This window comes from Carya illinoinensis, chromosome 4 (genome assembly GCF_018687715.1).
Source record: "Carya illinoinensis cultivar Pawnee chromosome 4, C.illinoinensisPawnee_v1, whole genome shotgun sequence".
Taxonomy (NCBI): domain Eukaryota; kingdom Viridiplantae; phylum Streptophyta; class Magnoliopsida; order Fagales; family Juglandaceae; genus Carya; species Carya illinoinensis.
This window is the reverse complement of record NC_056755.1, coordinates 9,073,002-9,097,958: the sequence shown is the minus strand read 5'-3', so window position 1 is coordinate 9,097,958 and position 24,957 is coordinate 9,073,002. Positions and strand designations below refer to the sequence as shown.

The 24,957-nt window shown below is 37.4% G+C and overlaps 4 protein-coding genes across 5 annotated transcripts; 2 read left to right on the top strand and 2 right to left on the bottom strand.

The window, feature by feature from the left end:
• Positions 1–1,059: 1,059 nt before the first annotated feature.
• Positions 1,060–2,606, bottom strand: LOC122307139 (NAC domain-containing protein 104-like). The gene is made up of 3 exons (XM_043119813.1): positions 2,146–2,606; positions 1,790–2,016; positions 1,060–1,605 (listed from the first exon to the last, which is right to left on the bottom strand). Exons 1-3 carry the CDS (start codon positions 2,324–2,326, stop codon positions 1,438–1,440), a joined length of 576 nt encoding a protein of 191 aa, XP_042975747.1. The 5' UTR covers positions 2,327–2,606; the 3' UTR covers positions 1,060–1,437.
• Positions 2,607–6,133: 3,527 nt separating this feature from the next.
• LOC122307427 (ABC transporter G family member 5-like) lies at positions 6,134–8,507 on the top strand. The gene has a single exon (XM_043120320.1). The coding sequence runs from the start codon at positions 6,254–6,256 to the stop codon at positions 8,291–8,293; it is 2,040 nt and encodes a 679-aa protein (XP_042976254.1). The 5' UTR covers positions 6,134–6,253; the 3' UTR covers positions 8,294–8,507.
• Positions 8,508–8,641: 134 nt separating this feature from the next.
• Positions 8,642–11,355, top strand: LOC122307428. Its single transcript, XM_043120321.1, has 2 exons — positions 8,642–10,648; positions 10,958–11,355. Exons 1-2 carry the CDS (start codon positions 9,903–9,905, stop codon positions 11,043–11,045), a joined length of 834 nt encoding a protein of 277 aa, XP_042976255.1. The 5' UTR covers positions 8,642–9,902; the 3' UTR covers positions 11,046–11,355.
• A 658-nt stretch (positions 11,356–12,013) lies between these two features.
• On the bottom strand, positions 12,014–23,633 carry LOC122307430. Of its 2 annotated transcripts, none has more exons than XM_043120323.1 (7): positions 23,372–23,633; positions 22,446–22,557; positions 15,956–16,030; positions 14,509–14,555; positions 13,594–13,723; positions 12,301–12,367; positions 12,014–12,216 (listed from the first exon to the last, which is right to left on the bottom strand). In XM_043120323.1, the coding sequence occupies exons 1-7, from the start codon at positions 23,570–23,572 to the stop codon at positions 12,162–12,164; spliced, it is 687 nt and encodes a 228-aa protein (XP_042976257.1). In that variant the 5' UTR covers positions 23,573–23,633; the 3' UTR covers positions 12,014–12,161. The 2 variants fall into 2 exon arrangements, with proteins under 2 accessions (XP_042976257.1, XP_042976256.1); XM_043120322.1 differs by having other exon boundaries at positions 15,956–16,117; positions 23,372–23,632.
• Positions 23,634–24,957: the final 1,324 nt, after the last annotated feature.

The following is a 24,957-nucleotide window of genomic DNA, read 5'->3' as shown; positions in this document are numbered from 1 at the left end:
TACCTTTTATCAGTACCGGTAGCAGGACTCTTAAGTAATTAATAAAATTAATTATTCAGATGAAAACATTGCTCATTATATCAAATTTGATATTAAACAACGAGAAATGCTTTAGCCATAAAAAAAAAATAATAATAAAAAATAAAAAAATAAAAAAATCTTACAAAAGTCTATCTAAAAACTAATATAGCATATTGTAAATTTATTTTTTTGTTTTTTTTTTTAAGAAATGCCAATAACTGTACACATAACGGTTCCGTCTCAAGTTTATTAATAAATTTTCATTTATAACGGAGGAATATCGTGATAACATCATTACACTTAAGTATTTACAAGATATAACACGTCTATAAACTAACCCAAAATCAAATGTCAAAACAAGTCAATAAAATCATAATAAAACGAGCAAAAATTAAATTCTAACAAGCCTAAAATAAATAACCATCAATATTCGAAAAAAACTAACCAAGCCTAAATAAAAAAAATAAAAAAAAAAACAAAGCAAACTAACGCTCTTTATATTCTATCCATAAGCACCTTATTAACCGCCTATAGACAAATAGCATGATCAAGACCAACTTTATCAATTTTCAGAATCCCTTATAGCAAATGAGACACTTCATCCACGTTCCATTTTTTTGATCTGAAGCCCAACGTGCCACCATTTTTTTTTTTTATGTAAATTTAATTTTGTGGAATCTCTTTATAACTGTAATAGTACTTCTTAATTTTTCTTGAAGTATATTCTCCTGAGAAGACTAAATGCATCTTATTCTTTTTCTTTTTTTCATACATTTTTTTTATAAACTTAAAACATTTTTTTTATAAATTTACAATGTCATTAATAAACATGTCCTTAATCATTAAGTAAAAATAAAATAAAAAAGTGAGTCGGAAATCATTGACGGGAGAATTTATCGGGACGCATAGCATTATATATATATATATATATATATATATATATATTTATCGGGACGCATAGCCTAATTACTGCTAATAGATCGTTCAAGTAAACTTGAAATTAAAAAAGGTTACAATATATAATACCCAAAATAGTAATTATCTTATAAGAACTTAATAATCTGATTACTGAATTTAAAAGCATTACACAACATCATGCATGCATGCGAATTGCTAGCTTCTTTCTTAGCTAGCTAGCAAATCTAAAGAGATCGGAACCCATATATGCATCATATTTCCAAAATAGATAGATATCAATCTAACTCTCTCGCTAAGCTTCACATGATCTAAAGTAATCACAAGGCCTAACAATTTATAGCAATCTAAAGCTCATGATCATGATCATCATCATCCTCATAATCTATAATATGATAATAGTATAAGTAGTAATATTAACAATAAATATTATAACGTCTCGATGGGTACGTAGTTATAGCTAATCCCCATTAATTCAACACCAAAATTAAGTACTCGGCCTTAGGCAAAATTTCTTTCATCAAGATCATCATCCATGATCGCTAGACAGATTTCATCTGGGCTTGAAAGTTCTGTTCTATTATCTTCGTTGTCGCTCATGTAGTTGTGATCTCCAAAATTGCCCTGTTCCCTCTCATGAACTCGGCACAAAACCCATTTACCACAATCCTATACATGATGATTAGAAAACAAAGAGCACTGTCATGAGAAACGAAGTTATCATATAGATATATAAGAAAACGCATTAACATATTATATAATCGAATATTAGTAATTAATATGATCAATCTGATCATGACTAAGTTTTTCGCTTTAATCTTGTGTGTTTTTCTAAAATGCAACATTAACTCACCCCGTAGTTATAAAGATGATATTCTTGCATTCTCCAAGACGTTTCAAAGCCGGCTGGAGCATGTCCAACGCAGAAAACAAAGTATCTTTTGATTCCCACTTTCTTTCCACCACTTGTGAGTACAATTTCATCAACATCTAAATCCTTCCAATACCCATTCTTAGTGACTCGATTTTCTGTCACCCTGCTGAAGAAGTAGAATATCCCTCCACTGGAAAATGTCTTACCTATATACATGACCCACATGAATCGATCATAATTAGCTATGCAACCAAACGATTAACAATAAGTAATTGTACGAACATGTTTTTAGCATAAAATATGAACATAATTTTCTGTTTTTTGAAGAAACATACCATTGAAGTCCCAAGGATCATATTGCAGACAAAGATCGAGATCCGGAATAATGCTGGGATGGCATGGTATTAATAAGAGTGAAGCCTTTTGAAAGAGAAAGTGAAGGACAAGTTCTTCATCGGTTGGGCAGAATCGAAAACCAGGAGGAAGCTGGTTGATGCTGATCATGTCGTCTCCCATCTTTTCGAGGTACGTAAAACAATTCCAAAGAAAATACTTTACTGCTATTTGATACTTTAAAGAAGTTGGTCAAGTATATTATATATAGAGGTGGGGGAGGGAGAGAGATCAGAATGCTTGGTGCCTGTTGAAGTATGAATCGAATACTTAATTGTGTTATAAAGGCTGCTCATGAATACTATATATATTAAGGCATGCAATAAAGGAAATTAAGGATCAGATAAAGTACTAGTCAATTAACCAAACGTAAAAGATCATTCTTCCACATGAAGCAATGTTCAGTTGAAGAGAAAAGCTAGGGTTTTTGTCGTACGTGTGTATAAACAAACACATATGACACAGATATATATATATATATATATATATTATATATATATATAGACGCACACATACATACATAAGGGCCAGGACAATATCATGGCGTTTACTTAAAACTTTCTTAATGCTGTTCTTGGCATAATGGTAAGCAATAATGCACGGGAAACAGTAGTACTGTTGGGGTCAATGCCAATATCCCAACAACGTCGAAGGAAAAGTGCATGCTCGATCGGCAAAGGAAAAACGACAAAGGAAAAAAGATAAAAAGTACTAATGATGCTAACATGTGAACAGCCCTATATAATATTATTAAGTAGTACTATATATATAGCTAGTTGTATAGATTAACTTCACAAGAGACAGGTTGGTTTTCTTAACACGAATGATCAGATGGCTACATATAATATATATATATATATATATATATATATTTATATTTATATGGTTTTAATTAGTTTTGACTGCAAGGATAGATATAAAATGCAACCTAGGAACTTATGTTACCCGACAAATTCCTATTTACTGTCAGCTAGCGTAATGCATGCATCATGTCGATCGAGAAGGAATGAGTTACATGAAGTAATTATGTTAATGTCACATGCATATAAATATATCGGGTTATGTCGGCCATGATCATGGCACTTGATACAACCCTCAATTATTGCTGTTTTTTCTTTTTTGTTTTATGTTGTCGTACTTCTAGATTGCCATTATTCCACACGTACATGATTTTTGTTGACATGTCATGCAAGTTTGTTGTCGTTTTGATCCAAATCAACAGGGTCATGTCATTTGATTGATCGATCATACATACATATATAGGAGGAGCTACCTGTAAACAGTACGATTAATATATAAAATAATCTATGTATATCTATAATATTAGTGCAATTAAAACTGAAGAAATTAATTACTTGAACCAATATATATATATGACGAAACAAACCCACATTCTGATGTAGTAATTAGTCGTGCATAGCATGATCATGAACTAATTAAATATTAATATCTTTACTTTTTACCAAAGTTGGTAGCAGGTCATGGCCCTTTATTATTTTATTATCAGCAGGTAGCTGCCTAGCTAGAATATCACTTCTTCGATCTTCTTCTACCGGGACAAGTGTTGTTACACGTAGCATGGCGCAGTATATGCGCAAGCTTATCCCCAGAACCAACGTTACGTTACAAAAGCATGATAGAATGATGTGATATCATCGATCGATTTGCCTGCCAGTTCTTGGTGGAGATATGTGAAAGCTAGTACGTACTACTTCATCATTAAAAAAAATTCTTTCACCGTGTCAACCTCTAATTAATTGCTTTTTAGTATATGATATTATTACGTTTCCAGCTTTAATTTTCAACCTAGTGACATGATCCCGGATCACCTTTATCTTTATGAGAATGATCATTTCAAAGTATACCGACCAAAGCTCATTTGTCTTTAAAGAATATCAGTTCACATGAAGATTCCTATAATCTTTTTTGGAAATTGCTTAGGTCACATGGTGGTCATCGGATTCTTATTTTTTATTTTTTTATTTTTTAACTTAATAGTTAAGTAAATATTTTTTAATGAATTTATGATTTTTTATTTATATTTTAAAATTTTTTAATGAATTGAAAAATATAATGAAAAACAAAAAAACAAAAAACAGATCAAATTAAACTTGTCTACTCGGTCGAGCTTTCGGTGGACTGCTTGGGAGTAGCACCGTTCATCTTCTTTTCTTTTTTTTTTAAATGCTTCATGTGATATGATAATCTCTATCCATTAATCATTTTGTTCGAAACAAGTTACTAATGTAGAAAAAACAGTTCCTTAATTTGATTGACAAGATGCTCACATTAATGACAGCTAGCAAAGCATGCATATCCGCGTACGTGTTGTTCCAAATAATTAACCAAATTGCATCGAGGATTAGTAGTAGTGCTACTGATCGATGATCGAAAGAGGAGACAGATGTACGTTTTGGGAAGTGACGTCTACATTGCACTTGCATGCGAAATGAAGAAAACTTGATCAAATGTATAGTACTGTACATAGCAGTATGAGCTCTTGGTTGGGCCAATCATGCAGCGTCGGACTCTCATGTCATGTCCTCCCAGCGCTCCATCTCCGGCCAGTTTAAATTATCGAAAGGACACCACATTTATAAAGAAAGCCAAGCGGCCTTTTTCAGTCAATATTATCGACCATTCAGTTGGGTTCTAAATTCTGATCTACGTACATATACGCACGCCGTACGTGTACTTTGTATCCCCAGACCTCTAATCTTAATTTTGTTTGTGGTTTTCTCTTATCTAAACATTATACATATCGTTACCTGTTAATAAAAAAGAAAAAACAAAACAAAAAGGAATATTTGATCATAAGGGAGTACTGGGTAGAAGTTATGAATGATTGGTGGGACAGAAAACTGAAGGTGGTTAATTCACGGGCAAAGCGGTGCATGGTAGCTAGGAAATTATGAGTTTTTATTTACCATGATTGACCAGTACATGACTAGACAAGAGATCAGTTCACGGGCGCTAACATATCATGTATGAAAACCCACACACACACAGAGATGGAAGGCAGGCCACAACATGAAGATGATGATCTTCTGACTTGCTCTCGTGCATCCACGCACGTAAAAGATTCGATCGCAATATGTCACGGCCATAATCATGATGTTGTGGCCTTTTTAAACAGTACTAGTTTGTTCTTTTCTTGTCATGTGTATTTAGAGGACGTAATTGTATTTTTCTTTTGCCGGACCCGATCAGGTACCGTATTTGAAATATGGATTTATAACCTAATTAATAAGGTGGCTAATTAAGAGCCAAAAGGTTTAAATCAACTTGATCATGAACAAACAGGTATTATCCAAGTGCCACATAATTATTTTTAAAAAAATAAATAAATATAAAATTTATATAAAAATAAATAAATTACACTCTTTTTTAAAATAACTGTATAGCATTTACACATTCGATAACTGTATATAACATTAATCTTAAGATAAATCTTAAAAGTCAAAATATTCCTACACGTACGTACGTGGAAGAGATGTGAAAAGAATACGTATGTATAATATGGCTGGCCTATTTGTTACCAATTATCCTTATATATGATCAATCTAGCTACCATTTTACAGTGATCACATGATACATTTCATATCTTCCAATAATTTCTTTATAATATTCCTCCAAATTAATTATTTATCAATGATAAATTGGTCATGACCCTCCATCTTATTCTCAAAGCTAACACTAATTTACAGAGGAAGAAAGCGTTGCATGCATGGGTTAGATTATTATTTTGCCGCTAAAAGCTGGAAGCTATATATACAAATTAATCTCACAACCAGAAACAAGCTAGCTGGAGTACTTTCAGTACGTACCAATAATATTGCCAATGTATATGTGACACGTGAACTATACAAATTTCCGTGACAAAATGTCTATGCAGAAGTAGCAATAACAGGTTCACGTGAAATATACAAACTCGAGGAGCCAAGTGTTTCTGCAGACTTGCAGTTGATCATTCAACCACTGTGTTCACATGAGTTTGTACTTGGAGCCAAAACCAGGGGTTAAATAAGGAAGTATATAAACAAGAAGAAAATGAGTTGGGAGTACTGGTTAGCGGTACAGAAAGTTGAGCTAGAGAAGACAAGTGTGGTGAAGAGAGAGCGAGCTTCCTCAATGAAGAAACAAGGGTGTGAGATTGAAGCAATAGGCATCAGCTACAAGATTCAAACACAATGTAGACAGAACCCTTTTAAGATCTTTAGCAAAGAGCCACATGAACAGAATCATCAAGGCATTTATCAAGAACCAGAAGAACAAGGCAAGGTTGAAGAGCCATGCCCCAGAGCCTGCCAAGTTCTTAAGGGCGTGAACTGCAGGGCAAAACCATGGGAGATTATGGCCATTGCTGGCCCAAGTGGAGCAGGAAAGTCATCCCTACTAGAAATCTTGGCAGGGAAAGTCGCACCACAAAGTGGTTCCATTTTTCTGAACCAAAAGCCCATAGACAAAGCTCAGTTCAAGAAAATATCAGGGTATGTAACTCAAAAGGACACCCTCTTTCCTCTACTTACAGTGGAAGAAACCTTAATGTTTAGCGCAAAGCTACGGTTGAGGCTTCCAGCAGCTGAGCTGAGCTCCAGGGTGAAGTCATTGATTCAGGAGCTAGGCTTGAATCGTGTAGCCGGAGCTCGTGTTGGAGACGACCGGGTTCGGGGGATATCCGGTGGAGAAAGGCGTCGGGTTTCAATTGGTATGGATGTGGTAAATGACCCCAAAGTGCTGATTCTCGATGAACCAACTTCAGGGCTGGATAGTACATCAGCGGTTCAAATCATTGACATGCTTAAGACCATGGCTGAAACACGGGGTAGAACCATAATTCTCAGTATCCACCAACCTGGTTTCCACATTGTAAAGTTGTTCAATTCAATTTTGTTATTAGCAAATGGCTGTGTCTTGCACCATGGCACGCTGGATCAGCTTGGCTTGAACTTAAGACTGATGGGATTAGAGCTTCCTCTTCATGTCAATGTCGTTGAATTCGCTATTGAATCCATCAAAATCATTCAACAGCAGCAAAAATCTCGCCATTTTCGCCAAAAAATGCTACCACAGTGGACATCAACTATGGAACAGAAGAAAGGAGATAATGAAGGCGAGAGTAGAAGTGGTAAGTTCACACTGCAACAGCTCTTTCAACAATCCAAGGTTATTGATCATGAAGATATCACCTATGAAGAAATCGATTTCTCTCCCGACTTTGCAAATTCTAGACTGCGAGAAACCATAATTCTCACTCATAGGTTCTCCAAGAACATCTTTCGGTCAAAGGAGCTCTTTACTTGCCGGACGATTCAAATGCTGGTCTCTGGACTTGTCCTTGGCTCGATCTTTTATAATCTCAAAGATGATCTAGTTGGAGCCCAAGAAAGGGTTGGTCTATTTGCATTCATTTTGACATTTTTGTTATCATGCACTACAGAAGCTCTGCCAATCTTTCTGCAAGAGAGGGAGATTCTTATGAGGGAGATATCTTCTGGAAGCTACAGAATCTCATCCTATGCCATAGCCAACGGACTAGTTTACTTACCATTTCTGCTCATCCTATCCATTATTTTCACAATACCCTTGTACTGGCTGGTTGGACTCAATCCGAATTTCATGGCCTTTTTGCACTTCTTGTTGTTAATTTGGCTAATTCTGTACACAGCGAATTCTGTTGTGGTGTGTTTCAGTGCTCTGGTGCCTAATTTCATCGTCGGGAATTCTGTGATTTCCGGTGTTATGGGGTCCTTCTTTTTATTCTCTGGTTACTTTATATCAAAGCATGGGATTCCAAGCTATTGGATTTTCATGCATTACATATCGTTGTTCAAGTATCCCTTTGAAGGGTTTTTAATAAACGAGTTCTCCTCTAACTCAGGGAAGTGCTTGGAGTACATGTTTGGGTCGTGTGTGGTTAGGGGAGAAGATGTGCTAAGGGAAGAAGGCTTTGGGGAGGAAAGTAGGTGGAGAAATGTGATGGTTATGGTGTGCTTTATATTGGTTTACAGGTTTATTTCTTATGTAATCCTTAGATGTAGATGCTCCCAGAGAGGGCTCAAGGATGCCCTTGTCTCAAGAATATGGTGAAAAATTCTCTCCCTCTCTCTCTCTCCCTCTCCCCTTGACAAGATGGTCACATGTCTTGGAAATTACATTAGGTAGCACCCCTAAGATGAAAAATCAGACAATAAAGAAAAGATGTGTTATTTCTGCCACCAGACTGTACCAACACTTATATATGTAGTTTATGCTCTATATATCCATCATTATATGTGACGCGCACGTGCACATATTCACCGAATCACCAGGTTCTTTTTCTTCACTTCATGGATTCCATTTTTGTTCTTGTTTACGCATGATTGCTGAACCTACAAAATGAGCTGGGTTGTTCTAAAGATATCAAGGAACAGTTCTTAAGGCATAATTCAGGGCTAGAAAGAGGTTGTCACAAGCTGAAAAACCAACAAGTACATTGCAGCTTTTGGTTCAGCATCAGAGCCCTTTGAATTCCTAACACTGGAAATACAGAGCATGAGAGCAAATTCTAACAGGCCAATGATCACCAGGGCCACACATCTGATGTTAAAGTACGTACCTCTGATGAAACAATGTGATACTCTAGTGGCATTCAAGTAGTTTAATTGGTTAATTTATAAGTATCTACTCGAATCATATCATGATATTGGATATTTAATTGCAACAAAGCTGGGCCAATTGGCACTGTTTCACCACATACCAGCTGCTGAGGAGCAGGCTGGACCAATTGGCCAAGAGAATTATATACAATAATACAAAGTACTTATTATGGTATAAATCAGATTGACCACCATCCCAGGCTGGTATAATGTCCCAAATTAGAGGGGAAGGTGTCATTTTCCTGGATTACAATGGCATATTTTGGTTTCTTGTATGGTAGTAAGACGCTTAAAGAATAAAATTTGTGAAAACTACTGATACTAAAAACAAACTACTGATAACTACTTATATTACAAGAACATATTCTACTTTGTTGCAGAAAGCCATTACCTCACAATGCACCATATCTCATGTATTTTATTTTGTCACTCAATCACATTTCAAAACCAAGAACTCGAGTATTTTCGATTCTGCTTTGGTGAGGATTTTGGTCGAGAGAGTATTAAGAAGAATTTCTAAGCATATTTCTGAGATACAAAAAATGTGGGAGTCGTTTTCCACTGCCTTTTGGCCACTACTGTTTTTGTGTTCTTAGCATGACAACATGGTTGTCCTCTACTTAATCTGGCTAAGAACTTGGGACATAATTATCTTGTTGTTTAGTATCATACAAAAAGGCTCAAGCTATAAGCGCTAAGAATTTTATATACATATAACAAAAGTTTAAGTGCATGAATTGAGAGCACAGAGTAACAAGACATGAGAAAGGGACTAGAACTTCAAGAGTTAATTTAGATTTAATGAGTCATCAGCCTTTTCTTATGGAAATAAAATTGAAGAAGACAAGTGGTGGGAAATTGCAAGTTGGACCATTTACTGTTGAGTGTTGTCTCCCCCATTTTCTTAGACGGCAATGACTTTTTAAGTCCTTTCATCATACACTAGAGAAAATAACATTGGCTAAGTTTTCCCTGTAATAGTGCCACTCCCATAACCATTTTTCTCTCATACTCAAAACCTACCAAACTACTTTCTCCTTTCACTTACCTCTCATCAAACCATGCTTGATCACCAGCTAAGATTCACCGGTAAACCACTCTATTCTGTGAGCCCTACCCACCAAATCCATAGCAGTCATGACAGTGCAGGAGATACAGAATTCGACTTCTGGCTAGGTAGCACTGACATGGAGATTCAAGCTCAAACAAGCCTTGTTGAAGAAGGTTTTGAAGCTTACTCACCAGCTTTATGGGAAAGAATCGCATCAAGAAATATTGATTATGAATCTTCCCCTTTGCTCCCCCACAACCATCATTCTAGTAAACTTTCCTCTACGTCAAGGAAAAAAGCAATTGCAGAAGGTAGGAGGCAGCTTATGGAAATGGTTCAAGACATGCCCGAGTCTTGTTTCGAGCTCTCTCTGAAAGATATTCTCGATGAGCAGCATATCTCTGGAGTTCAAGAGGTGATCATTGAAAAGAGTGGATTTCATCTTGACACTGAACCTCAGATGAAGAGGCAAAATAAAAAGAAAAATAAAGGCATTACTAAGGCAAGTCGGGTGTCGACGATCAGAAGTATGGACAACAAAACTTTCCTTCTTAACATGTTCTTCCCAACCTCTTTAGCTTTGAAGATGAAATCAAAGGCAGGCAACTGCTCAGAAGTTTCTCCAAGTCCATCTTTTGAGGATAGCAAGCATCATATTTACAAGGATTGGTGGATGAAAAGGTTTTTGCAAGGAGCATCCAATAAAAGAAATATAGGGAATAGCATGGGTGGAAGCACTAGGAGCAGCAACAGCAGGTATTTGTTCGGTTTTTTTTAGGACAGTACCAACAATTTTATCGATAATATTCAGTTTTAGCAGAAGAATACTGTATACAAAGAAAAAGCCTTAAGAGGTTAAAAACAGAACATGAGAGAATGTTTTTATGTTTTTAATTTTCAAAGCATTTGACTGCTCAAATATATCATTTCGAATGTGGAGTGCACAAGTCAAGAATAAATCCACCTGAAAGATTCGATATTAGATAATCAAAAAATTAAAAACAGAACATATCAAATGCGAGATGTAACCAGTTAATCTTTTACACGTCTTCCTATTTCATGCAGGCTTGATGATGCCAAAATCATACCTGGTTGCTGGTCCTTCCACACCAAGAAAAACAAGACTAAGAGACGGAGAGGATGCATCTTCTAAATGGAATACGATTGTGAACAGCATAGGATCTATAATCACAGCAGAGTTATGATCGGGTTGTGCATTTGTTCCTGTTATCCTTCAGCAGCAAATCTCTCAACTTTTTAAACTAGTCAATTTCCACAGCTTGTTGCTGATGGATAATTGAATGAACTGTAGGTGAAGCACGAATGGCCAGATGCAGCCGCTGCGCTGAATAAACTAGTCACTGAAATTTCAGGTCAGGAATTAACATTTTAGACCATCGTTGTCATTGGTCTGAATCTTGGCCTAGCAAATCCTGTTGAATATTGTATAATAAAAATCTCCCGTAGCCTGTGTATAGTTCTTTGTTGTTTCCATGTTCACCAATGTGATGGAATTCCCGGCCCGAGACATAGGCTAAAGCCAGATAGCCTGGCAATAGCTCATCTTTCTTCGCTTGGACTGTTCTCATTTGCAATGAAAAACAAAATGTGCTTCAATACCAAGGAACATAATTTAAAGCTCCAACCTGCAGTTTTTACTCCCTTACACTGACATAGAAATGAAGCTCGTGGGCAGCCAGATCCGTAGGCTACTGAGACAGCTAATGAACCAAAGCGTTTGTTATATAATTCTAGAATATCGGTTGGACGAAATAAGCAAAGTGGACATGCCTGGTACGGGTGATTATGAATGAGGCTCATAAAATAAAAGCAGAATTATAATCAGCATGGGCTCTTACCTATTTTCTTACGGCAGAAGCCTTGTTGCCCTGAGTGTGGCCAAAGATGCAACTGGTCAAATATTTGAATAGATTCATGCCGATTGGCCTTGCTTTGCTTTTCTGTATGTAAATGTCACTTCCTATATTTACACCTAAATTTGCGTATTCAAGAGAGGACAAAAAATATAAAAAACAAACACACACATACATACATACATATACATACATATATATATATATAAGATTCTCCAACAAAATTCCACAGCTGCAAAAATGAAAATAAAGATTGAAAACATCAACCAGTTTTCATTTGCATAAACTGAAGCTGATCTACCAGTGTGAATTCCTTCTTTCAGTACGAATTTAAGAGAACAGAGTTCTAAACCTAAAAATCTTCTGTTTACATAACATTTCCCAAATCTTTTCAGTTAAGCATCTTTGTCATCGTCAGTATCACGCAGAATAACACCTCTTGCTTTGGCCCTGCCCAAATAATATATAGCCGAGTCACCATATGAAAATAGAAGGTTGAGTGAGAGAGATGTTGAATGATACTGGAGAAATTACCGGCGATGTGCTGGCACAACACGGTTGTTAACTTTTTTTGAGCCTGCATCTTGAGATCTTAGCTTGTCTGCAGCTCAACAACCCAGAATGGGAATTATGAGAACAAAATATACTAGTAATTTTTTTTTAAGATTTTAAGGGAGTTATTTAAACAAACGATGTTCGATCAACCATGAAATATGCTACATGGTGCACAAATGACATTTCGATGATTTTTAATCAAAATCTAATTATATTGATCAAGAACAGTGACAAATCACTTAAATAAATAAACAGAACTCAAAACCCCCCTTTAAGGCTCAAAAAATCTCCAAATATAACTACTCTTCACTTACAGCTTAAGAAAAATAAAAGCAACAGGTTGAAAGCACCTTTTTTAGGGCTAAAAAAGGTGCTTTCAAGTTTTCAACCTTTTTCTTTTATTTTTCTACATTTGCCCTGAAACAGTAGGCCCTAGCCTATAACTCTTAGGCACTGTTTGGTTTCACAAATGGTCTCAACCCATCTCAACATCCAAACACCATTTAGACCCCTCCTAAGAATCATATATTTATAGAGTATGATAAAACAGACCTGTTACATGATTCACCAAGCCCTACCCGGCTTATATATGGCCACTGAGTGGTAGTGCATGGATAGGGCTGGGGATAATTGGTTCTGATTGGGACAGATCCCTAGGGGAGGGGGATGGCTGTGGTTTCTCATTCAGTTCCAGGGAAAGTTTCTAGTCCCAGAAAGAAAATATATTGCATGTATTAAAATAAGATCATTTAATTAAAAGACCTTGATACACAGCCACCACCAAGCAGACACCATGTGTACAAATACAATTGTTTGAAGCAAATAAAATTAGAAATCAAAGGCAGCTCCTACCAACAAGAAAAGTACCTTAACAACATTTTTGTAAAACTTACTCATAGAAATTTGATAACTTTTTGCGGATAATAAATTAAGACCATTTTAATGAAAAAAATAAACTAAATTGGGATAGGCTCCCAGACTGCAACCTGACTTGTGCACCTTAATTAGGTTACAGCAATCAATGGTCCATAATTTAGACTCTAACAGATTTCATCGTTACTTATTTGAGTTATCAATAATATATACAGCTCAACATGCCCAAGCCCAACCTGATTGAAGAAGCAACAGGTCTAAATTTTGAAAATATGTATATTATTAAGAACAAACTCATCATGGACCCTGATGATAGCAAGCAAACAGGATGGAATTTACTGCTAATTGAAAATGCAGAAGTAGTCACTTATTAAAACAAATGGCAAGCATTCTGCACACCTGGCGAATTTTGCAAACCATTACTCATTAAAGGAGCAGAGGCATCTGCTTTGTCAGAGGCATTCATCTTAGGCAACTTCTGCCTCTTTGAATATTGCTCAAGTTGGCTCTGTATACTTTCATTCCTTTCCTGACAGATAAAAGAACAAGATTAGCAAATAAGGAATTGAACAGCAACTAGTGACCAGAAAATAAAGCATTCACTAATTTACAGTAACAAACTAATTTCAATCTCCAAACTAAACTATTATTTTTAAGGAAAAAAATAGAACTTTCCTTGTGAATATAGAAAAAAAATAGTTCACAATATTTTTCAAAATCCAATATATTGAGCCCCAAAAACTATCCTAATATCAAACTTCAAGTAGAACAATTAGGTTTTATCAAAGAAAAATGGTGCGACAGGGTTTTAGAGAATGCACGCATGCACACACATGACCTAGATACAAAATATGGTTCTACAAGAGCAGGATGGTGAAAATGATTCCTGCATCTGATATCAAGCTGAGCCTTTATCGAGTTGGAATGTAGTGTATTAACCAACGAGAGAGAGAGGGGGAGAAGGGGGGGGGGGGGGGAGGGATGTGCAGCACACGACAAGAATGATTGTACTTTTCCATAGAAAAAAGAGTCCATGCTTAGCTTGAAGTGGTCCACTTATTCTGAGATTACCACATTGTCAATTCATTAAATTATACTTATAAAAATAATATATTATATTTATAGATCACATTGCTCAAGAGCTAATGTTGCCAAAAGAAATCCAGAAGACAGTAGTACACCAGCTCAATGCAAAATCTTGAGTTAGAATGGTGGGTTGTAGGAGTATTAAAGATGGTCATTTTGTAGTAAACTATCTCAACAACGGTTTAGATATTCTTGTAAATTTCAAATGTTATCAATGGGCAAGTGTACCTTCTCAGTTGATATCTCCTTCATCAGTTGAAGCGAGTGCTCTTGCTCTGAAAGGACAATCAAGGGGTAACAGTCAATACCAGCACAAGCCAATAATGATTATCAAGCATTTGTATTAAGTCTCATATGAGTTGATGAATTGTGAAAATGTGCTAGGTCTTAGATTGGTTATTTACAAGGTGAATGCATTTTAATAAGGCCCTTCTTGGGAAGTGGTTGTGGCAGTATCATCAGGAGCAGGGCTGCAGAAGGCTTTGTTGAGGGTTGTTATTGATTCTAAGCATGGGAGTGGTTGGGAGAAACCGGTAAGGGGGGTGGGGGCTAGGGGAGGGCATGGAGTGGTTGTGGAAAAACATTAGAAATGGATGGGGGGTTTTCTAAATTTTTCAGATTTGAGGTAGGAGAAGGTTCTAGAATTCGTTTTTTGCATGATAGGGCCCTCAAGATTGTTTTCCCTACTCATTTTGGGATGGCATGTGATAAGGAGGTTTCGGTGGTAGGTATGATGGATAGATATACTGGCTCCTTCAGTGGAATGTTTGTTTCACAAGAGCGGCGCAATACTAGGAATTAGGAGCTATTTCTAAATTTTTTCAGCTTGTTGTATCCAATGAACACGGTAATGGTATGATGGAAAGGATGAAGTAGTTTCACAATGGGAGTAGGAGATCCATGGTTCAAATCTTTGTACAAGGTGTTAATAGTCCAAACCCACAATCCTTTTCCTTGGAAGTGTATTTGGAAATCTAAGATTCTGCCTAAGCCGCTTTCTTTTTTTGGACAGCTGCTCCTGGCAAAATCCTTACTATAGAAAATATGAGGAAACGTGGGCTTATTGTTACTAATTGGTGTTACATGTGTAAGAAAAATTGGGAATTCGTGGATCATTTATTATTACATTGTGAGGTGGTAGGACTTTGTGGAATGATATCTTCAACAGGACTGGTTTATCATGGTTATGTCTTGTAGGGTGGTGGATCCTCTTGCTTGCTAGAGAGGCCTTCAGGGTAACCCTCAAATAGCTGTTGTGCGGATAATGATTCCCATGTCTTATGTGGTGTCTTTGGTTGGAGAGATGATCGGTGCTTCGAAGATCAGGAATGTTCTGTGGACGAGTTTTAAAAAAAAAAAAAAAAAAATTCTTCAATGCTTAATTCAGTTGGGCTATTGACATTGATTTCAATGGGGCTAGTTTTCATGATTTTCTTGTAGCTTCTACTAGTTCCTAATGTGTATTTAGGTGTTTCTTTTATATACTCCTAGTGTACTTGGGCTATGCCCATTTTCTTTTATTAATAAAACTATATTTTACCAATAAATAGTTGGTATAAGTTATTATTTATAGGGCTGAACAAACCATCACCCAAAAAGATAAAATTTAGCAATTTGTTGCCTGAGAATATAACAATGTAAATTAACAGTTCAACCTAGTAATAAAGAACACAACCTTCTACTAATAAATACCGCACATTGTTGAAAGCTTTGAAGAGCTCCAAAGAAAGGTTTGCCATAGCCTCAGTAGCTGCAGAGTCCACAAGTTTTGTGAGAGGAATGAAAATTAGCGGCATTCCTTTGGATTTCTGGGAAACTAATTTTGCATATGCAGCACCTAAAACACAAAAAGCACACATATAAGTCCATTAAATTTACTTCTTTGGCATTTGCTTAAATTACCAAATGCTGACAGCTAATATCATTGAGAACAACACCAAACTAGCATGCACTTCAAGTTTTGACCATGACACCTCCTAACCAGTCACCACTATTGAGATAGCAGAATTACCACTTCATCATCACTTTTTCAACCTTAGCACCACCATCACAGCATGTTCACTGCCACTGTATTTTACATCTAACATCAATAACAGCTCTTCATACCACCACAACTACCACTTAAACAGTGCTGAGATTGTAGTACCAAACACCAGAAAAGTTTTCTTTTTATAAGGCAAACTCAGAAGAGTGATCCACACCATTCTTCTTTCAAATCCCCACGATTCAAACATTATTGAATTCATATTTCATATTGTAGTACAGAGAGGCAGTAAACTTAAAGGGAGTTTCCTCTCCATTTCGGTGTTAGGCAATATGAAGAGAAAAGGCTTGTTAATGGTGCCAGAAGGAAGAAAAGGCGAGGGATGGAGAAACTTTAGAGATACACTGAAGGAACTTCTCCCTTCTTCCTCTGTCCCGAAAGAAATGGAGTTGGGTGGTGGTCATGGTGGCTCATCCCGGGCCTTCCCTTCTCGGCCAAAGGCAGACGATACACGAACCTATAGTGAGGTGACCCAAGCTCAAAGGATTCAGCCTCGAGCCGTGCAGCATGCAGGGGTGACAGGTTCCGTTTCGGTGGAAATGCAGAAAGGGGTCGACGTTGGCAGTAAACGGTCTGGTGCAAATGAGGAATCGATCCTTGAAGTGCTGGATTTTATGAAGGAGAGGGTGGGGGCATTATTGGAAGAGATAAATGAGATAAAACGCAACGTCAAGGGGAAACAACTTATGTTATGTGAAGTGGGGACTAATCGCAAGCCAAATGGGCCAGGCCCTGATGGGTATTGGACCAAGGCAAAGGCCACGGGTTATGGGCCCAGAGGGACACTAGGCCCAACAGGTCCACAACCTGTTACGTTGTTACGGGCTAAGGGCCCAGAGGAAACTCACGGGAAACCCGTCTGGCAGCAGCGTAGCCAGACGGGGTGCAGCCCAGAGGGGACGGGCCAGGCCCCGACGGCGCTACTGGTGCCGCCGGTGATGGCACCACCTCCGATGATGGGAAAAGACCAGCCGCCGACGATGAAGGCTCCGGTATCAACCTCTGTACACTGTGCAACCCCCACAGACAACGCCGGCGACGCCACAGGATGCTTCGACGGGGAAGGAAAATGGGCCGGCGGCGCAACAGAGGACAACGACGGCGGTATAGAGACAGAAATCTAAAGAGAAAGACCACCACTCTCTCGACATTGTTTCTACGGTGGTTCCACCTCCACAGACAGCAACGATGGTCGCCGGCAACGATTGCCCAGAGCTGGCTTTGGTTGTTTTCGAAGAGGAATCTCAAAACCTTACAGTGACAGGATTTATGCACCAGACCGAACAAAGTTTTGGAGTCCTGGTTTCCAAAACAGTGATGGAAGAGTTAGAGGAGGGGGAGATGGGTCAATTGGTGCCGAGGGAAGTGTTTGAAGAGGTGGAGAATGTAGAGGCACAAGTGGAAGTTTGTAATAAAAATAGTATGATGTTGAAGGGAGAGGAAAAGGGGGAGGCTGAAGGAGAAGAAGTTTTGCTCCTATGTGAGCCCTCTAGAGTAACAGAAGAAGGAGAGGGATACCCAGAAGGTGATCTCACACCTTTAAGGAGTATTCCTCCCGACAATCCACTGGATTGGATTCTAAAAAAAGTGGAGGAGCTTCAAGATTGGATAGGGATATCATGTAAAGGATACAAATAACAGTTCAAGGCACTCCTTATTGCCATTGAGACGGGACACCAAAAAGGGGGAACAGGAGTGAAGGAAAATAGGGAGTTAAAGAGGCTTACTTAGTCTCTTAATTATGAAGGTAGAGAGGGGAGCGTGAGTAAGGGGCGTCATAGAGGAAGGGCTGGATTAGTTGATTAATGTTGCCTAAAATCTTGACATGGAATGTAAGAGGGCTGAATGACATTAATAAACACCTTCAAATAAGATCATTACTTACGCAATGGAAGGTAGACATCATATGTTTGCAAGAAACTAAATTGAAACAAATCACAAGAAAAACCATTCGGAGTATTTGGGGTTGCCAATATGTAGGTTGGGTGTATTTACCTTCGGATGGGGCGTCGGGGGGAATATTGGTCATGTGGGACAAAAGAGTGGTAGAGAACATTGATGAGTTTGTGGGAGAATATTCTATGGGTTGCTTGTTTAAAAATTCAAAAGATGGTTTTGAGTGGGCTTTTGCTGGGGTATATGGTCCTAATTTAGAGGGTGAACGGAGGTTACTTTGGGATGAGCTTGCAGGTTCATGCTCATGGTGGGAGATGCCATGGTGCATAGGGGGGACTTATTGTGACAAGATTTCCAAGTGAAAGGTCGGGAGAGGGTTAGCAAAATCATGCTATGGTGGAATTCTCAGATTTCATTTCAGAGTTGGGACTCATGGACATACCTCTCTTGGGAGGTGGATATACTTGGTCTAGCAACCACGCCTGGTCAAGAATAGATAGATTCCTTATATCTCCTTCATGGGAGATACAATATCTAGACTCTTGTTAGAAAAGACTCACTCGGTTATGTTCGGACCATTTTCCTATTTTGTTAGATTGTGGGAGAATACCGGGGGGCAAACGGCCCTTTAAATTTGAGAATATGTGGTTAAAATATGAAGGATTTGTGGAGTTGGTCAGGCAATGGTGGAATTCCTATCAAATGCAGGGCACTCCAAGCAAGGTATTGGCGGGAAAGTTGAAGGCCTTAAAGAGGGACTTGAAAACTTGGAATGAACAGGTATTCGGTAATGTAGAAGCAAAGAAGAAATCCTTATTTCAAGAGCTACAAAGTTTAGAGGGTGTGGAAAATGAGGAAGGTCAAAAAGGGCAAGTAGTTACAGAATTAGAAATGTTGATATTAATGGAGGAGATTTCTTGGAGGCAAAAGTCAAGGGCTTTGTGGCTAAGGGAGGGAGATAGATCTACAAAGTTTTTTCACCGAGTGGCAAACTCCCATAGAAGGTTCAATACAATCGAGTCCATGAACATTAATGGCGAGGTAGTTTCTGATCAAGCAAAAATCAAAGACTATGTAGCTGGACATTTTGAGCATTTGTTGGAAGAACCGTTTGCATGGAGGCCTACAGTAGATGGGTTAGCTTTTGATACCATTGATCGTCTTAGCATGACTTGGTTGGAAAGACCATTTGAAGAAGTTGAGGTATATCAAGTCATCAAGAAATTAAACAAATACAAAGCTCCGGGGCCGGATGGTTTTACTATGGCATTTTTTCAGACTTGTTGGGAGGTGGTAAGAGAGGACATTATGCTGGTTTTCCAGGAGTTCTTTACTTTTGGTAAATTTGAGAAGATTTTGAATACTACCTTCATTGCACTCATCCCCAAAAAATCGGGTGCAAGAGAGGCACAGGATTTCAGGCCTATTAGTCTAGTGGGCAGTGTGTATAAGATTCTTGCAAAAGTCTTGGCCAACAGAATCAGTACGGTCTTGGATAAGATCATTTCGAAGTCTCAAAATGCATTTGTACGAGGAAGGCAAATACTGGACTCGGTTTTGCTAGCCAATGAATGTTTGGACAGTAGGCTTAAGTCAAAGATCCCGGGTATTTTGTGTAAATTGGATATGGAGAAGACCTATGATCATGTCAATTGGAACTTTTTGCTCTATCTTTTGGGAAGGTGTGGTTTTGGGGAAAAATGGAAGGGATGGATACGTCATTGTATTTCTACAGATCGATTTTCAGTTTTGGTAAATGGTGAACCTGTGGGTTTCTTTAATAGTTCGCGGGGGCTACGACAAGGCGACCCACTATCTCCTTTACTTTTTGTGATCATGATGGAGGCCCTAAGTCGGATGGTGTCGGCTGCTGTAGCAGGTGGTTTCTTCTCAGGATTCTCAGTGGGCAATGGGCCTATTACTATTTCTCATCTTTTATTTGCAGATGATACGCTGCTGTTATGTGATGATAATGTGGCGCATATTCAATCCTTGAAAGCCATTTTAAGATGTTTCGAAGTGGCTTCCGGTTTAAAGATAAATCTAGCGAAGACAGAAATGGTGGCAGTGGGGGATGTAGGTAATATTCAGGGGCTAGCCAGTATTTTGGGGTGTGGGGTCTCCTCGTTGCCAATGAAGTATCTTGGGCTCCCTTTGGGGGCATCTTTCAAAGCAAAGACAATTTGGGGAGAGGTGCTAGAAAAATTGGAACGTAGGTTGGCTGGGTGGAAAAGATTATATTTGTCCAAGGGGGGAGGATAACACTTATCAAGAGCACATTATCTAATCTTCCCACTTATTTCTTGTCTCTATTTCCCCTTCCAACTAGCATTGCCTCCAAGATTGAAAAATTACAACGGGACTTTTTGTGGAGTGGCATAGGAGATGAGTTTAAATTTCATTTAGTTGGATGGGAAAAGGTGTGCACACCTTGCATGTGGGTGGTTTGGGGGTCCATAATGTGAGGCTGTTTAATCAGGCCTTACTTGGGAAATGGTTGTGGAGGTATAATTACGAGAAGTAAGCACTACGGAAATGGGTGATTGATGCAAAGTATGGAAGTGCTAGGGGAGGTTGGTACTCTAATGGGGAAAGGGAGGCACATGGTGTGGGGTTATGGAAGTATATAAGAAAAGGGTGGGGAGTATTCTCTAGCAACACCAGGCTAGGTATGGGGAATGGCCAGAGAATCAGTTTTTGGAATGATGTATGGGTGGGTGATACAGCTCTTAAGGAGGCTTACCCTAATATTTTCAGCATTGCGAGGGAAAAAAATGCGAATGTGGCAGACTTGTGGCGTACCACACATGATACTCAAGTGAGGAACATAAAGCTCACTAGAGAGGCTCATGACTGGGAAGTAAGCATGCTGGTAGAGTTTTTTAACCTGCTTCATAACATCTCCCCTAATGCTTTAATTGATGATAAGCTGGTTTGCTGTGCATCTCGGAAAGGAAAATTCTCGGTAGGCTCTTATTATGAGATTCTTGCAGCCTCACCTTTGCCTAACTTCCCATGGAAGAGTATATGGAGGAATAAAGCACCTCCCAAGGCGGCATTCTTTGTCTGGACAGCAGCCCATGGGAAAATCTTAACCATTGATAATTTAAGAAGATGCAGTCTTATAATGATGGATTGGTGTTGTATGTGCAAAAAGAGTGGGGAAACAGTAGATCATCTCCTCCTACATTGTGATTTTGCTAGGGACACTTGGAATCATTTCTTTAGCAGGATGGGGTTAGCATGGACAATGCCAGGAAGGGTAGCTGAATTATTGGCAAGTTGAAGAGGGATATCAGAGACAGCGCAGATTGCAGCACTACGGAAAATGGCCCCTATCTGTATCTTATGGTGCGTCTGGAGTGAATGAAACAATAGGCTTTTTGAGGACCAGGAAAGATCTATAGAAGAATTTAGGGGTTTTTTATGGAAGACTTTATTTTTGTGGGCCATGGCTTTAGAGTTCAATGGTCTCAGCTTCCATGATTTCCTTGTAACTTTTTCTACCTCTTAAAACGGTGTATTCACATGTATACTTCCAGTGTACCTGGCTTATGCCTTCTTCTCATTAATAAAATTTAATATTACTTATCCAAAAAAAAAAAATATTATGTTGTGGGAGAATGGCTATTAGCTACTCTAACTATCCATCAACAAAGAAATCATTGTCAAGCGCCATTGGCCCATCACCAAGGCAACTTGTCACTAGCAATGACATAATTGACTGCCATTGCATCACCACCTTTAGCATCCCAACCATTGCCAATTAAACACCACTCCAGTCTTACCATCGTACTAAGTCTTTGTCATCATTGCTGCCAAATAACAGACAAAATCAAAACCGCAAAAAATACGATCACTGCTATCCAACAAAATCTCTAGCTCATGGTCTGATTATGAGTACAGTAAAAATTAGATAACCTTTCGTTTGGAAGTTTGGTAATCAAATTCCCCAGGTCATCCCAGCTGCACCACTCAGTATCTAGAAATATATAAGCTAAGCCCTAGGGAATCCAAACTCACAAGTCACGACTCATCTTATCCAGGAGAAAGAATGGATAAAGTTGTGCACTTCGTAATGGGAACTGAAAAACAAAATCAACAAGATGATCATATCCTAGATCAATTAATGGAGCTCCTCAAGCAATTATCCAAATCTCAATTGTTTGATAAATAATCAATTATAAGATAAAGAGGGGAGAGATGTGCTAGCAACTATAGTTACCCTCAGAGTTTGAATCTCCCTCCATAACAAGCTTCAATTCTTCAGATTTTATGGAGGCTATAAAATAGTCAACAAACTCAGACCAAGAGCCCCCTATTCCAATGATGTCCCTCTGCACATTAGGTTAGCAAAATAAATATACAAAAAAGTCAACCAACGACGGCAAGAGTGTATTGACTCCAGCAAATTTTCTTTAAATACATCTCCCAATTGAAAATAGAATAAGCAAGTATAGTAAAAAGGTAAATCCAAAAGGGGGTCCTAGCAATGAGCAAAAATATTTCCTCATGTCTGACAAATCTCAGTTTTATAGAATAAAAAACCGGTATGCTTTGAAATTGCAAAGAAGGGGGAAAAGATAAGAAATTGCATTCTAAAGTGAGACAAGCATATCTAAAGTACATAAATATATATATTTTGTAAGTAACATATCTGAAGTATTAAAATCAAACCTTCACTCACAACTTGAGGCTCTTTTTGCCCATGTTCTTCATAGTTTGGACAAAATTAAACACTCCAATCCCCCGCTCCCCTTTCCCCAAAGAACAAAAGAAAAGGAGTTTTCTCACTTATCTCGTGGTTTTAGAATTGAATTCTAACAGCAGACTGGTTTTGAAAAATGTACTTACCCCCCTTTTTAAAGTTTGAATAAAATAAAAAAGGACATTTGCATAGCATATAGGACTCGACTCAATGCTTTGATTCGTTTTCTCTCCTACTTTCTAGACAACCAACCAAGGGATGTGGCCATAAGCATACACATTATGGAATTAAGGAATCTAAGCTTCAAAAACAGCAAAAAATAAATAAATAAATAAATAAACTGAACAACTTTATCTCCTTTTCAACCCTTTCTTTTCATTCCCACTTATTTATTAACATCCAAACAGAAACTAGAGGAAACTTGGGCAAATCAAGAAGCTCACCATGTCCTCGAGCTGCACCACCGACCGAACGGCCTCCCACGTATTGGAGTTGAAATCAGTGACATGGATTCGGAGGTGGGAAGGATCAGGAGCATGGACAAGGAACAGAAAGGGACGAAGCGAAAGGGAGTCCTGTGCGGTGGCCCACTGCACCTTGGGTTCGCCGAATATTGGCTCGAAGCCTTCAAACCCCATAGACATTCGCGGCTTGCTTTCCAAGCTCTATGACCACGTAGTTGACCAACCATACAAAAAAGGTAAACACCCCGCATCATAGCAAGGACATGAAGTACCACCTTCTACCATGGTTAATTTCAAAAAGTTTACCGACACTGATAAAAAGAAAAATAAAAATGTTAACTAAAATTATTTTTACATTTTTGAAAAAAAAAATATTGAAACTATATCTTCTATATATAAAAAGTGTGTATGAAACGGAAAATCTTGTTTTAACGGTTTTTCTTATTTTTCCGTTAAAGTTAACACCGTTTGTTTTAACGGTTTGACATATAAAATAAAGACATAAATATTGAGAGAGATAGCATTCAATGTTGTTATATGATTTATTAATCACAATAATAATAATACTTAATAGTTTATATAATAATAAGTAATTAAATATTAGTTATTATATTTTTCTCATTTTCCTTAACATATACACGTGTATTAGGTGCATAAGACGTAAATCCCTAAATATAATATACGTGTATTATACGTTTCATTAACTCATATTATTGAATATTTCAAATTTAAAAATATCATATAATATATAATATAAGTGTATTTAATTAAAGTGTTTTTTCTTTTCCCATGGTAGTAGGACGTAACTTCCGCTAAGTCATATTCCACACGTAGGCTTGCTATGATGGGTACGTGACAAAGGCTGTGATCCTTGAGCTAATCAAAAAATAGTAAATTCGGCCAACAACTTCAAAATATATTTTAGGATTTATATATATGCTATATATAGAAAATATTATACCACAAATTTTATAAAAAGATTATGTTTTAACTTTATGTTGTCCCTGATTGACTCAACCAACAGTAAAATAAGAATTTTAATGTTGTCTCTATTGATCGTCTACAGGATGACATAAATTGATGAATAATAATACAAACATCAAACGATATATATTTTGAACTACCGTTTATGTTAGACTTTTATTAAATTTTTCGTATACATCTTTGCTAAAATTATAGATGTTATAAACATGTATTGGATTATATGATATTTTGAACTAATTTTTTTATTTTCTCTAATATGCCTTAAATTATTTTGAACTACGTTTAAATTATAAACGTGCTTTGCACGTTGCTCCCACCTAGTATATATATATGTAGTGTTTTAATCTCATTATTTAGTAATTTCATGTTAGTTAATTTAAAAAATTAATAGCATTTTCGGAGGGGATGAATTCACATCAATAAATAATAAAAAAGTAAAAATTTAAGTAAAGAGAACAAAAAATAATTAAAAAAATTTATTAAATTCACAAACTTATGAGATTACATATACATGCAGATCTTTTTTACAGTAGAAATAGATTTATAATATGATGTATCATATCTAATTACATTATTTTATA